The sequence below is a fragment of the Balaenoptera acutorostrata genome, chromosome 6, assembly GCF_949987535.1.
Source record: "Balaenoptera acutorostrata chromosome 6, mBalAcu1.1, whole genome shotgun sequence".
In the NCBI taxonomy this organism is placed as follows: Eukaryota; Metazoa; Chordata; class Mammalia; order Artiodactyla; family Balaenopteridae; genus Balaenoptera; species Balaenoptera acutorostrata.
Genome location: NC_080069.1, coordinates 123,813,089 through 123,829,098, shown reverse-complemented (window position 1 = coordinate 123,829,098; position 16,010 = coordinate 123,813,089). Strand labels below are relative to the sequence as shown.

The following is a 16,010-nucleotide window of genomic DNA, read 5'->3' as shown; positions in this document are numbered from 1 at the left end:
ATAGCAGCTTTATTCATAATTGCTAAAATCTGGAAGCAACCAAGATGTCCTACAGTAGATGAATGGGAAATAAACTGTGGTCCATCCAGATAAAGGAATATGATTCAGCAATAAAAAGAAATGAGCTATCAAGCCAGGAGAATATAAGGAGGAAACTTCACTGCATATTGGTAAGGGAAACAAGCCAATCTGAAAAGACTACCTACTGAGTGATTCCAACTGCATGGCATTCTGGAAAAGGCAAAACTGTGGAGACAGTAAAGGGATCAGGGATTGCCAGAGGTTTGGGGGATGGGGGAGGGGTGGATAGATGAGCACAGATTATTTGGGGGCAGTGGAACTGCTCTGTGTGACACTGCAGTGGTGGACCCATGCCACTATGCTTTTTTCAAAACCCATAGAATTTCATAGCACAAAGAGTGAATCTTAACCTAGATAAATTCTACAGTTGCTTAGGAGGTTGAGGGAATCCCAGGAAGCTTTGCTGAGCATGACAAAAATCATCGAACTGTATCAAACATACCTGAAACCTACGTGCTGATTAGCTTGTGTGTACCCTGTGTGTGTTAGCGCATTAGCTTGTGTGTGTCCTGTGTGTGTTAGCGCATTAGCTTGTGTGTACCCTGTGTGTGTTAGCGCATTAGCTTGTGTGTGCCCTGTGTGTGTTAGCGCATTAGCTTGTGTGTGCCCTGTGTGTGTTAGCGCATTAGCTTGTGTGTGCCCTGTGTGTGTTAGCGCATTAGCTTGTGTGTACCCTGTGTGTGTTAGCGCATTAGCTTGTGTGTATCCTGTGTGTGTTATTGCAAGGACTCTGGTGTTGATCAAGGAGGAGGCAGGACTCCGGATGGCGGTCCCATACAACGCGCTTTTCTGGGACGCTGGTCTGGCGACAGTGGGGTGGGGGCTCCACCCGGAAGGGGAATGGGGGAGGGGCTGCATTTTGTCTGGACACAGTTCTCTGATCTGCTGTTAGTTTCGTTTTCCTTAATCCTTCCTCCCAACCACATACCCTTTCTTGCCTTCCTCCCTCTGGCCGTCTTCTCCTCCCCCCACCCCTCTTTCCTGACCACCTTTTCCCTCCATACCCAGGTGAGATGTCTCCTCTTCCAGTGGCTTCTCCTGGTCCCCAAACTGGGCTAGACATGCCACGTTCAGCCATATGCCTTGAGCCCTGTCTCTCCCATTGGCACCTACTTCCGGGACTATTTAGGGCCACCTCTCTGCCGCAGGTGCCCCAGGGCCAGGGGCCGGAGCTGCACGTTCACAGTTGTAGGACCAGCACCAAACAGCACCCAGCACACCTTAAGGGCTCCGTAAATATTTGTTGAATGAATGGATTACTCATAATAACTTGGTTTTCCGTTCATACCCAGGAATAGTCAAGTAGAAGAACTTCAGCTCTCAAACTGGTTTAATCCCAGGTAAGATCGAAAGTGTCTGCACGTGAACACACACACACACACACACACACACACACACACACATACACACATGAACTCAATTTGGAGTGATTAGGTTTTTTCTTTTTTCCTAGTCGCCAAATTATAGGCGTCCTGGGAGGTCTCCAGTAGCTGGAGTTTATACTGACCCACTCTACTTGCTGGAAGCTTCCTGGTTTACTCAGGGAAAGGGCATACCGCTGGGGGCAGCTTAAAAAAGCCACCAATGGCTTCTCTTGATTTTGGCCTCGGCTCCCAGGGGAGGGTCCCATCCTCTGTAGTGGTTAAGGAGTATCTGCTTTCTGGTTATATGCCATCATTTATTAGCCAATTCCTTCTTGGTTTTAGATTGTTTACAGTTTGGGGCTATTGCGAGGAATGTTCCAGGGACTAACCATGTACGTATATATTCTTACATTGTCCTGTGAGTTTATCTGTGGGTAAATTCCCCAAACATAGCCATTAGATCAAAGAAGGCAGATATTAATTTCTTTTACATTATGCCTTTATTTTTATTTTTTGGCCGCACCGTGCGGCACGTGGGATCTTAATTCCCTGATCAGGGATTGAACCCACGGCTCCTGCATTGGAAGCGTGGGGTCTTAACCACTGGACCGCAAGGGAAATACCCAGATATTTAAATTTTTGAGGTAAGTTGCTAAATTTCCTTTTACTAATTGTACCTTTTTACTGTCTTATCTACAGTGGATAAACTAAAGTATCATAAAATTTTTTTTATTCTTAGCAAAATTGCTGGTTAGAATATCCCAATTCAAACTGCATTTTTGTAGTTATTATTGCGTTTTAGCATATTTTAATGTCTATCACTCATTTGTATTTAATCTTCTGTGAATTCCTTTTTCAAACGTATATTTTCTAAATGGACCTCAGGTGCTCAGAATTAGATTAATCATAATCCGTGATTCATGACACACTGTCCTCATTGGTTTATGCAAAACCTGCTTGTATTATTGATTTGTTTGTTTGCTTTTGCTTATTTTTCATGAAACAAAAACGATAACCTTCAATGACTCACATCAGCTTTGTGTTGTTCCCTGTCCCTTTGTCCTGCCCCCTCGCCACCCCCCTCACCAACCCCCTCACCTCTAAGATAATCATCATTCTGAATCCTGATTGATCATACTCTTGCTTTCCTTTTTATATAATTTATCTACAAGTATTCTGAAAAAAGTCTATTTTTGAATTTTAGCTCTTTGTAACTTTATAAAGAGGATATCATGCTTATGTAATCTTCCGGGGCTTACATTTCCCCTTGATACTCTCTTTCTAATATTCACCTGAATTTGTCACTGTAATTCGTTTTGGGCAGCTGTATAACACCCAGGGTGGAAATATTCCAGCTGACTCATCAGCTGTGCTTCTCCTGGGCACCTGAACCATTTCTGTGCTTTTGCTGTTATAATGCTGCCCGCACCATTCTTATGCCTGCTTCGTGGCACATGTGGGCAAGAGCCTCACTTGGGTGGAAGGGGAGACACTGGGCGGCTGGGCATTTGCTGTCCAACCTGGAAGATGGTGTCAAATCATTGTCCAAAGCAGGTGCCCACCCCAATTTAAATCCCCAAAGGTCTCCTTGCTTTCTGATGCTTGGTGCCACCAATGTAGTGGGCATAAAGTATTTCTTGATGTATATCACCAAAAATGATGGAGTCCTCACTTCCAGTTATTTTCTCCTCCATAAAACCAATGAGAAAACTGGCAAAAATTGTTATAATCAACTCATTCAGTACTCTGGAAATTAACAAAAGGCTTATACCAATCTGGGGAGCATTTGCTTAAGAAAAATAGCTGGCTCTCAGTAAGAAAAGTGAGGTTTGTGGCATTTTAACTTGCCTTGGGCTGATTGCCTCTCTCCAGCTCTACAATGGCCTTGAGTCGGATTCTCCCTCCCTTCCCAGGCTTCATCTTTGCTCTTGGTTGTTATGTTTGTTTGTTTAATGACTTTTCTGAACTAATTTTTATAAAATTTATGGCCACTGAAATGTCTGCTCACTGAGGGAGAATCTTATTTACAGAGTTGCCATATTATATTATTTAAGTTATTTATTTTCAACCCAAAACTACCAAACTTGCAAAGAAACAAGACAGTAGGGCCTGTACAAAAGAAAAAAAGCAATTAATAGAAACTATACCTGAAGAAGCCCAGGTGTTGGACTTACTAAAGATTTAAATCAGCTATTTTAAATATCAAAGAACTAAAGGAAACCAAAGTATGAGGACAATGTCTTACCAAAGACAATATCAATAAAGATGAAGGAATTATAAAAAAAAGAACCAAATAGAAATTCTGGAGTTAAAAATTGCAACATCTGGGGCTTCCCTGGTGGTGCAGTGGTTGAGAACCTGCCTGCCAATGCAGGGGACACGGGTTCGAGCCCTGGTCTGGGAAGATTCCACATGCCATGGAGCAACTAAGCCCTTGCACCACAACTACTGAGCCTGTGCTCTAGAGCCCACACACCACAACTATTGAGCCTGCATGCCACAACTACTGAAGCCCATGTGCCTAGAGCCCGTGCTCCACAACAAGAGAAGCCACCGCAATGAGAAGCTCACATACCACAACGAAGAGTAACCCCCGCTCGCCGCAACTAGAGAAAGCCCACGGGCAGCAACGAAGATCCAATGCAGCCAAAAATAAATAAATAAATAAATATTCTCTTTAAAAAAAGGGGGAGGAAGAAGAAGTAGAAGAAGGAGGAGGAAGAGGAGGAGGAGGAATTCAAACATTCCCAGAAAAATAAAAACTGAGAAAATGTATCACTTGCAGAATTGCTGTACAAGAAATACTGAAGGAAAATTTTTAGGCTGAAAAAATGGGAAACTAGACAATAACTTGAGTCCATATAATGAAATACAGACCACCAGTAAATATATAAGACAATTAGGTAAATATAAAAGACAAATTAAATGCATTTTTGTAATTTTCTTCTTCACCTGTCTGATTTACAAGATAGCTGATAAGGCAATAATTATGAATCTGTGTCAATGGCCACAAAATGTATAAACATGTAATTAGAATTACAATAACAGCACAAAGGACAGGAGAAGACATGGGGCTATACAGGAGCAAAGTTTTTGTATACCATAGAAATTAAATTGGTATTAGTTGATCTAGATTGTTACAAGTTAAGGTGCTAATTGTAATCCCCAAGACAACTACTAAGAAAATAACTAAACTATATAGTAAAAGAAGAAAGAAGTGCATTAAAATGGTAGTGTAGAAAATATCTATTTCACATAATAGAAGGCATTGATAGAAGACCAGAGGAACAAAAAGGATATAGGACATATAGGAAACAAACAGCAAAATGGCCACTGTGCTATTACACTTTGTGGATGGATTAAACACTCCAATTAAAAGGCAGAGACTGTTACAGCCCAGACCTACTCTACTCCACCTCTTTGCATGAGAGACATTTAACAGAATAAAGTCAACATATACACACTACTGTGTATAAAATAGATAATCAACAAGGACCTATTGTATAGTACAGGGAACTCTACTCAATACTCTGTAATAACCTATATGAGAAAAGAATCTGAAAAAGAATAGATATACATATATGTATAACTGAATCACTTTGCTGTACACCTGAAACTAACACAACACTGTAAATCAACTATACTCCAATATAAAATAAAAATTTTTAAAAAGGGCAGAGACTGTGAGAATGGATTAAAAAACCATGATCCAACCATATGCTGTCTACAAAAGACAATTTAGATTCAAAACCACTCACAGACCTAGTTTAGGCTGAACTAAAAGGATTGAAAAAGTATACCATGGGAACAGTAAACAAAAGAGAGCTAGAGGGGTTATACTAATGTTAAACAAAATAGACAAAGATAAAAGTTGTTACTATGGACAAAATAGGACATTTTTAATGATAAAAGAGTTCAATCCATTAAGAAGAAATAACAATTAATAACATACATGCACATAACAACGGAGTCCTAAAATCTTACAGAATTGAAGGGAGAAACTGACAATTCAACAACAGCAGTTGGAGACCACAATACCTAACTTTCAATAATGGACAGAGAAACTAGACAGAAAATCAACAAGTAAATGGAAGGCTTGAAGAATGCTGCAAACTAGACCTAAGAGACATCTGTAGAACATTCCTCCCAACAACAGAAGGATATATGTTCTTCTCAAGTGCACATGGAACATTCTCCAGGAAAGACCATCTTAAAGACCATGATAAAATAAGTCTCAATAAATTCAAAAGGATTTGAATCATGTAAAGTTGTTCTCTGACCAAAATGGAATAAAATTAGAAATAAATAACAAAAAGAAATTTGGGAAATCCACAGATATGTGGACATTAAACAACACACTCCTAAATAGTCAGTGGGTCAAAGAAGAAACAGCAAGGCAAATTGTAAAATACCTTGAGATTATTGATAATAAAAACACAATATACCAGAACTTATGGGATGCAGTGATAGTAGTGCTTATAGCAAAATTTATAGCTGTAAATGCCTACATTAAGAAATAAGAAAGGGCTTCCCTGGTGGCACAGTGGTTGAGAATCTGCCTGCCAATGCAGGGGACACGGGTTCAAGCCCTGGTCTGGGAAGATCCCACATGCCCCAGAGCAACTGGGCCCGTGAACCACAATTACTGAGCCTGCGCATCTGGAGCCTGTGCTCCGCAACAAGAGAGGTTGCGATAGTGAGAGGCCTGCACACCATGACGAAGAGTGGCCCCCACTTGCCGCAACTAGAGAAAGCCCTCGCACAGAAACGAAGACCCAACACAGCCATAAATAAATAAATAAATAAATAAATAAATAAATAAATAAATAAAATATATCATTGAAGAAAACAAAACCTCTTTAGTTTAAGAAATAAGAAAGATCTCAAGTTCATAACCTAACTTTACACATTAAGGAAAAAGAAAATGAAGAACAAATTAAATTACAGCAAGCAGAAGAAAAAATGATAAAAATTAAAGAGTAAATAAATGAAACAAAGAGTGGAATAATAGAGAAAAATCAATGAAACCAAAATTGGTTCTTTGAAAATAGTAACAAAATAGACAAACCTCTAACTAGAATTACCAAATAAAAAGAGAGAAGACTCAAATTACTAATGTCAGGAGTGAAAGAGGGGACATTACCAACAACCTTCAGAAATAATTATGATTATAAGGGAATAATATGAGCAATTATATGCTAACAAATTAGATAACCTAGATGAAATGGAGAAATTCTTTGAAAGACATAAACCCTTAGAGATTCCTAGAAAGACTCAAGAAGAAAGGAAAAATTTGAATAGGTCTCTAACATGTAAAGAGATTGAATTAATAATAAAATATTTTCCGTGAAGAAAAACCCAGGACCAGAAGACTCCATTGGCAAATTCTACCAAATGTTTAAAGAAGAATTAATGCTAATCCTTCACAACCTATTCCAAAAATTAGAAGAGGATTCATCCTAGGAGACCAGCATCACCCTGATGCCAAAACCAGACAAAGGCATCACAGGAAAACTACAGACCAATATCTTATATGATATAGATGCAAAAAATTTCAACAAAATACTAGAAAACCAAATCTAGTAGCACACTAAAAGGATTATACAGCACAAACTAGTGGGATTTATTCCAGGAATGCAAGGTTGATTCAACATAGAAAAATGAATCAATGTAATACACCATATTAATAGAATAAAAATTAAAACCACATGATCATTTCAATATATGCAGAAAAGTTGTTTGACAAAATCCATCGTCCCTTCATAATATAAACATTCAACAAACTAGGGATGGAAGGGAACTTTTTCAACCTGGTAAACCAAAAACATAGCAGCAACAACAAAAATAGGTAAAATGGACTTTATCAAAGCTAAAAACTTTTGTGAATCAAAAGCCACTGTCAAGAAGGTAATAAGACAACGCACAAAATGGGAAAATATTTGCAAATTATGTGTCTGATAAGGGTCTAGTATCAGGAATATATAAAGAACTCGTACAATTAAACAACAAAAAGACAAATAACAGGGAGAAAAAACAGGCAAAGGATCTGAATAGACATTTCTCCAAAGAACATATACAAATAGCTTATAAGCACATGAAACAATGCTCAACATCATCAGTTGTCAGGGGAATGCACATCAGGATTGGGATGGAATACCACTTCTCACGCTATAATATGTAAAGATTGTAGGATGACTAGAATCAGAGAGTCAGATCACAAAAAGTGTTGGTGAGGGTGTGGGGAAACTTGAACTCTTATGAACTACTGGTGGGAATGTAAGATTGTGCAGCTGCCGTGCAGAACTTTTTAAGGTAGTTCCTTAAAAATCAGCCAGAGAATTACAATATGACCCAGAGATTCCATCTCTAGGTATATACCCAAGAGAATTAAAATCACATCTTCACAGAAACATCTGTATACAAATGTTCACAGCAGTATTATTCATAATAGCCAAAAATGTAAACAACTAAAATGTCCATCCACCAACGAATGGATAAACAAAATCTATACAATGGAATATTATTCAGCCATAAAAGGAATGAAGTACTGATTCATGCTACAACATAGATAACCCTTGAAAACATGCTAAATGAAAGAAGTCAGACACAGAAGACCACACATGGTATGATTCCTTTATATGAAATGTCCAGGACAGGCAAATCTACAGAGACAGAAAGTAGATTTGTTGTTGCCGCAGTTTGCAGTGAGGGGGGGAATGGAGAGTGATGCTAATGGGTACGGTGGTACAGCAAAGTATTTTATTTTCTTGGGATTAACTCTAAATAGCATTGTGTTTTAAATTTCAGTTTTTCCATGTTCACTGTTAGTATATAGAAATGAGACTAATTTTTGTGTGTGTGCTGATCTTGTATCCTGGAACCTTGCTGAATTCATTTATTAGATCTAGGAGTTTATTTGTAGATTCCTTAGGATTTTCTATGTAGACAATCAAGTCATTTGCAAATAGGGACAGCATTATATTTTCCTTCCAGTCTGATGCCTTTATTTCCTTTTCTTGCCTTGTTGCAGTGACTACAACTTCCATTACTCTGTTAAATAAGAGTTGGTGAGGGTGGACATTCCTTCCTTGTTCCCCGTCTTAGCAAGAAAGCATCTAGTCTTTCACCATTATGTATGATGTTAGCTATAGGATTTTTGTAGATGTTCTCTATCAAATTAAGGTAATTCCCTTCTATCTCTGTTTTTCTGAGACTTTTTCTTTCTTCTTTTTTTAAATCATGAATGGGTATGTCAATTGATAACAACATTTGATGGTTCTCCTTTAGCTTCTTGTATGGTAGGTTGCACTGAGTGATTTTCAAATGTTGAACCAGCTCTGCATATTTTAAATCCTGTTGTTGTTTTGTCATTATTGAAAGCAAATCTAATGTCTCTCTCCATTTTTGGACTCATCTTTTTCTGTTGGACTTCACTGATGGACTTAAAGCATATAGGAGAAGGTAAAAAAAAAAAAGCACCCTCTAGATCTTCTGGGAAAAGGGGTGGGAGAGAGAAAAAGAAGGATGGAAAATAAAGGACACGTGGGGAGGCAGCAGCACCGCGCCTACAGCGCTGGCTTCAGGCAATAATCAGGGAAGTTCTGACTCCGGGCGGCCCATGTTTAAGCTGCAGTGAGAGCACAAAATCAGCCCCTGGGCTAAAAAGGCAGGTGGTGTGATGAAAGCAGGAACTGGCTGCGTCTTGCATCCTGACCCACACGTGTCCACTGTGTGGAATTAGGCAACCCACCCAGCCTCGGTGCCTCTGTTTCCCCACATGAAGGGCAGGGACCATGACGTGCCCACTACACAGGGCACTGCACAGACCACAGGAGCCATGGTGTCTGGCACTTGGAAAGGGACTCTGTAAGCATTAGCTGTTATCGCTGGAGCAGCTTCTGCTGCTGTCACGGTACAGGTACCTGCTTCACTAGCTTCTTGTTTGTTCAGCAGAAAACGCCCTGATGTGATCACGGCCACAAACTGCCTTGCTCCTATTGTCTGGGAAGGCACTTTCAGTAGACAGGTGCTGGAAAAACACTATAGAAAGAAGAACCTCCCCCTGGGCTTGGCTGTCTTTGCTATTGGCAGGTAGGGGCTGCCAGCCTGTGCCATTTTTTATTTTGGAAAAATGCACACGAATACCCATGGACCTCCCACCTCCAAAGGGCCGCTCATCATTCCCTGTAACCATTGTTTCTGGACGTCCTGTGCAAAATGGGACGTGGTTATTTTCTCCTTCCTTAGCTGGTCATTAACACCACTTGGCTGTCTTTTCACTAATGCCCAGTTAGCTCTCGTGCTCTCGTTCCAACGGCTGTTCCAAAACTTCAGAGGCTTTTTTCAGACTCCCAGGCCCACTACCTCCTCCTTCTGTAACCACTGCGGCTGACATGCAGACCCAACCTCACTGCCCTCGTCCCCTGGGAATTCTGCAGCTTCAATGCCTCCCATGTGGGTGGCGTTTGTTGATGTTCTCCCGAAAATAATTTGGGAAATCGAGTATCTTCCTCTGTGCGCGTGTGTTTTGCAGGTTTGCAGAGCAGTACCTGGAACTGTTCTTACACTCGGCAGGTAAGTACTTCATGACCGGCTACAGAGTGGTCTTCTACATCATGCTGGACACCCTCAGCAGGCTGCCCCAGCTCGAGCGGGGGCCCCTCCGACAGTTCAGAGTGTTTACCGTCACAGAGGACAGCTGGCCGGACGGCGTCCACCTGATGCGTATGAAGAGCTTGGGCAAGCACATCGTCCAGACATCCAGGGCGAAGTCGACTTCCTCTTCAGTATGACCGTCACCCAGATCTTGCAGAACGACGTCGGGGTGGAGGTCCTGGGCACGTCTGTGGCTCAGCTCCACGCCTGGTGGTACTTTAAGAACCCCGGGAGTTTCCCCTACGAGAGGAGGCCCAAGTCAGCAGCTTGCATTCCGTTTGGCCAGGGTGATTTCTATTACGACGGCGCGTTTGTGGGCGGCACGCCCCTCGAGATCCTAAACCTCGTTGAGGAGTACCTGAAAAGTGTCATTCATGACCTCAAACTCGGGCTGAACAGCACCTATGAAAAATACCTCAACAAATACTTTTTCCTCCGGAAGCCCACCAAGCCGTTATCCCCAGAATACAACTGGGACGCTGAGTTTTACCCGCCGCCCCAGGTTCAGTACGTCAAGGTGGCCCAGCAGTCCAAAAGGAGATTTTGACTCGCCGGGGACCTCAGGTACCACCAGCGACAGTTCCTTAGAATGTGGGATGTCTTGAAACATTCCAGGTTTCAGAGACATAGACATATACACTCATCCACGAGAAATTTTTCCCCCTGCAGTGTTGAACCATCCAATTTGGCCAATGCAGGATAAAGAATAAAAGGATGCTTATTTAATGCTTAATACACAGTGATGCCAATATTTATGTATTATAGATAACCCAGAACTAATTTTGGAGGCATAAAATGAAATTTTTTTAATGCAGAAAGACTCTAGTTCAGAAAAAAATATATATATATATACACACACACAAAAGGGCAAAGGATTACACGTTGAGGAAAAAGTGAAACGTCCATCACTCACAAGTCGGTGGGGTGCTTCTCAGGCTTGGGATGTACGTTGCTGTGTTTAAACACCCCAAACTGTCTCACCCTGACCAGCACGTGATTGGATGTATGTGAACTAGAGACTTTCTATCAAATACCTGTCTTTCTTTTATTGTTACAAAGAGAGATGTCAAGTTCATTTTTAAAAATCTATAGGCATTTTATTTTACTTATTTTTTTAAAAGACATGGGCGGAGCTCAGTGGTGGAGGCAGATGTCTGCCAGGTGCAGTGAGGGATGGAAAGCAGGACCATGTCCTCAGGCAGCTGCAGTACAGCAGGGAGATGCGACTCTTGGTGGCATTTCTTTTGCAAGTTCGAAAGGGCTCGAAGTGGGCAGCTTGGAGCACCACGTGGCTCTGGATGGGGGGTCCCCCACGGGGGGCTTATTTGGCTAGGAGCTGTCTGTTCTTGGCAGTGAGGGGTTACAGAGTGCGTGTGAGGGCTGGAGGGTCCCAAGTCATAAGAAGGCACTCTTCTTAATTAACCCTCTTTCATGGGAGAAAAAGCAGGTTTAGTAAGTGTTATGGGCCGAATTGCGTTCCCCCAAAGTCATATGGGGTGTCCTAATCCCTAGGACCTCAGACCGTGACTGCATTTGGAGATAAGCTTTAATGAGGTGATTAAGGTCAAATGAGGTCACTAGGATGGGCCCCGTCCAATAGGATCAGTGACCCTACAAGAGAGATTAGGACATAGACACGCACAGAGGGAAGTTGAAGTGAGGACATAAAGAAGACGGCTGTCTACACGCCAAGCAGAGAGGCCTCAGGAGGGACCAGCTCCTTGATCTCAGACTTCCAGCCCCCAGAGCTGGGAGAAGTCCACTTCTGTTGTTTAAGCAGCCTGGTCTGCAGCACTTTGCTATGGCGTTCCCAGCAAACTAATACAGTAGGCGTTGCAAAAGTCATGTCAGTTGAAACACTAAAATGGTAAGGAGATTGACGGTCACTTCATGGAGTAGAAGCCAGAGGCCAAGGAAACTTAGGTGGCGTGAGGAGCCCAGTAGCTGATGATCAGACCTGGAGTAAGAACCAGAATCCGTCCGTCGTGTTACGTCTGCCACCCCCTCCTATGACACCAATCATCCTCGAGATTCCCCTAAAAAACACACTTGTCAAGGTGTAGCTCATTCTACTTTTTCCTTCCCAGCTGTCGCCTTTGACTAAATCACGAAGCTATTTTCAGTGACTCATTCTTTCTTGCGTGTCACAGAGTAGCTCTAGATTTTAAAAAATCTGTAAAAGTTTCAAACAAGAGAAAGATACTCCGTTAGCCACAAGCCCTGCCTCTACAGTGATCAGTATCAGGTATCCTAGGTCAGACCTGGAGAGAGGAGGGTATGATTTAGATACTGCACTGAAACAAACAAACAAAAGCTAACTTTTTTTCCCTGACAATTTATGGACAAGGCTAGGGGACTTACTGAGAAGGGTTCTAAATTTCTACCTTGAAAAATATCGTGGGATCAGTATAAAACACAGTAAATTCCTTGATAACGTAAAGTTATTAACGTCTAGAATTTCTAGGTCCAAGAACAAACTTGTTTAAAAGACTTACACAAACAGGTCACCCCTGAATGGCCTTTCCAATTTCCAACCCTCCTAGCAAAAGTGTGCTTCCCCACACAGTGGGTGCTAATTGAGTTTAAAATTTTTTTAATTTCGCCAATTTGATAAGCAAAAATAGCATCTTTTTTCTTGGATTGCTTAGGATGATGAACCCTCTTTTAAACTATAGTTGTCAGCCGTGTGATTCATGTGTGCACGAATGACCAATTTCTGTCTTTTGCTCATTTTTCTAACATGGTGTTCCTTTTCATCGTTCAATGAGTTTTGAGATATATATTCATAGATGTGATGTAAATCCTTTGTCAAATTTGTTGAAAATAGGAATTTCAAGTTGTCATTCGTATTCCAATTTTGTTGATGGTGCTTTTGGTGTACCAAAGTTTAAGGTTTTCATAATTACCATCTTTTCCCTTGATGTTTGTATCCATAGTGTAGGCATCTCATCCCCAAGTTATAGATATTATAGAACTTTCAAGGTTTCTTTTCATTCGGAATTAATCAGGAATTAATTTTAAGATAATGTACAGAGTTAGATATCTAACCTTCTTTTTTCCTCAAAATATCTTGGCCATTTCCCCCACACTACTTGTTGAATAAATAATGCTTTTTAAGGTGCGCTACTTGTATAATATACTAAGTTATTATGCTTACTTGGGTTCATTTCTTGACTTTATATCCAGTTTTACTGATCCTTCTTTCTGTCAGTGAACTAATGCCACACAATTTTAATCATTGTAGTTTCATATTATTTATGGTAGAATGGTAGATCAATTTGCATTACTCTTCTCTCTAAAGTATTTCAAAATTTTATTCCTTCACGTGGATTTTAGATTCAGGTTTGCAATTTGGGGGAAGTATCTCATTGGCATGTTGATTAAATTGCTTGAGCTGTATAGGTTAACTTAAGATTATTACGTATTTGTGATATTGAAGACTTTGTAGGAATATCACACATCTATTTATTCAGGTTATTTTTTTCAATGTCCCAGAGTGAGGATTTGTTTTTTTAAATGTGATTTTAACGTGTCCCTTATATTTGTCTTATAAGGGTTGCTGGTTCACAGGAAAGCTACCATGCTTTGAGCATATGTTCACCCCCAGCTTTTTTTTTTTTCTTTTTGGCCGCGCTGCATGGCATGCGGGATCTTAGTTCCCTGGCCAGGGGTGGAACCCGTGCCCCCCACAGTGGAAGGCGGAGTCCTAACCCCTGGACCACCAGGGAATCCCACACCCTCAGCTTCTGCGTGAGAAGCAGGTGGCGTCTGCACAGGTGGCCGGTGGGTTTACTGCCATTGTGCTGGCCTCACGCGGTGGCCATGGTGCGACCTGAGGCCTTGCTCTTGCCGAGGGCATTTCTGGGGCAGGATCTGGTCACACCTGTCTCTGGCATTTCCAGACGGTTAGTACTGAGGTTAGACCCAGTTTCCGAAGAGCCGGCCCTGCTGGTGGGTGGCCCCTGGCTCAGCCAGGGTGAGGTGGGGAGCTTCTATCCAGGTACTGCCTTGCAGGTACCTGGAGAGGAGAGGGCGGGGGCCTGTCTCAGCTCACGTGTCACACAGGTGCACCGGCCTGGCTTCACCTGGCTCTTCCGGGGAGCGTGGGCTGGCGCTGTGGTCACTCAGCACCCCTCTGGCCTGGGCGGGGATGGCTGCGTTGGCTCACGGAGCCCAGAGTGGGATCGGGGTGCAGGCAGGTCAGGGCAGTGCCAGCCTGACCCTTCCCAGGGTCGCCGTCCCTGAAGGACCCCAAAGGTAGCTCCATCCGCCGGACTGCAGTGCTGTGTGCGCACTACAGGGGGAGGTCGTGGGGCCACCTGCCGCCCCCTCCCAACACCCAGAGTGTTTTCCAGCCCGTGGGCCAGGCTGGGAGAGGCTGTGGGCCCCTTAGTTGTTGGTTGGCAGGACCTGGAGACCCACAGCGAGGGAGGGGCCGGGCCCTGGGTTAGATGGCCTTCCTGGGGTGGCAGAGGGGTTCGGAAGGCACCTGGGTGAGCCAGGATGCAGGTGGAGGGGAGCGGGGAGCGAGGCGAGGACAGCGGGGCAGGAGGGGCCCGGCAGGAAAGCTCAGGGGGTGGACCTGAGCTAAACTTCCGGTGGCGGGCACTGGGCTGTGGAGGGAAGAGAACAAGGTCAGATTCTAGGGCCTTCGTCCATTCGTTCTGAAGACGACCGATCAATCAAAAACACGGCGCACAGCCACTGGGACCACCTTGCCTTCTGTTGTCCAGCACCACATCCTGCCATGGCCCCCCGTCCCAGGATGACCCATAAGACCCCACAACCACCCCCCGCCCCTTCCCCCTCCCTCTATTCCTGCCACATGCCCCCGCGTTCCCTCCTCCAGGCAGCCTCCCTGCCCGCACTTCCCTGCTCTAGGCTCCTCTCTTCCCCCAGCATTGTCTCCAATAACTTAGTGACTGAACTGCAGTGGCCCCAGGTAACCTGCACCGGGCTGAAGAACGTCTGTCTTGTTTTTCGTGCATCCGAAACTCCTAGAACAGGGCCTGGCCCTCCTGTTTGTTGATGGACTGAATGACTCATGGAGGAGGGGGTGCCGGGGAGAGGCCAGTACCGCCCACTGCCTCCTCCCGGCTGTGTGACCTCGGCCTTGTTTCTGAACCTCTCTGAGCCTCTGTGTTCACGTCCGCAGGATGGAGATGGTGATCGTGCCCACCCACCGAGTTACAGGGATTTCATGAGATCTGGCGGGTGAGGCACCCGTCAACGACCTGACCGTATGGGGCGCCTGGCAGAGGCTGGCCAGGTCCTTAGTTGCTCTGGTCCTCAGGTGGTTATTGCTAGCTGTGGGGCACTCCCCACCTCCTCCCAGCCCCGCCCTCAGGGGCGCCGGGGAGACTGCTGGAGGGCAGCACTCACCGGCAAGGTTGAAGGCGGGGGCTTCCTGTAGCTGCAACCTGGAAATGTATTCAAGATACTGCCCCAGCCACTGGGGGTCCCCTAGCATTCTTCTGGCTGAAACCAGAGGGGCGGGCTTTTCTCGGACGAGGTCCCTCCTCCCAGCTCCCTGCCAGGCCCTGCGGTTGCTGCAGTGGCCGCGTCCTCTCTGAAGCAGGTCCACTCTCCGCATGGCAGGCACAGCCCTCCTTGAAAGGCTACGTCAGGCCTGTCCCCTCCGGTGAGGCCCCCAGAGGGTCCCCCAGCCCCCCAAGCACGGCCAGTCTGCAGGACCACGGGCCCCCTGCCCGGCCCAGCCTCCCCGTCCACTCCGTCCCCGGGGCCCCGTCTTCTCCCCGAGGCACCGTCTTCTCCCCGAGGCACTTCCATTTTCTAAGCCCAACGTGACTCCGTGACGTCCACGTTCACGGCCGCTCTGTCCTGCTCAGGACAGTGGGCGTGGAAGATGTTGCCCCGCCCACCAGCCTAGTGCCGGCTCAGGCTCTCCGG

The 16,010-nt window shown here is 44.1% G+C and overlaps 1 protein-coding gene across 1 annotated transcript; it reads left to right on the top strand.

Moving 5' to 3' along the window:
• The first annotated feature begins 844 nt into the window (after nt 1-844).
• On the top strand, nt 845-10,802 carry GLT6D1 (glycosyltransferase 6 domain containing 1). The gene is given in 5 exon segments (XM_057549184.1): nt 845-897; nt 1,374-1,421; nt 9,399-9,536; nt 9,979-10,199; nt 10,202-10,802. Coding segments are annotated over 5 exon segments (906 nt in total). The 3' UTR covers nt 10,648-10,802.
• The last annotated feature ends 5,208 nt before the right edge of the window (nt 10,803-16,010 follow it).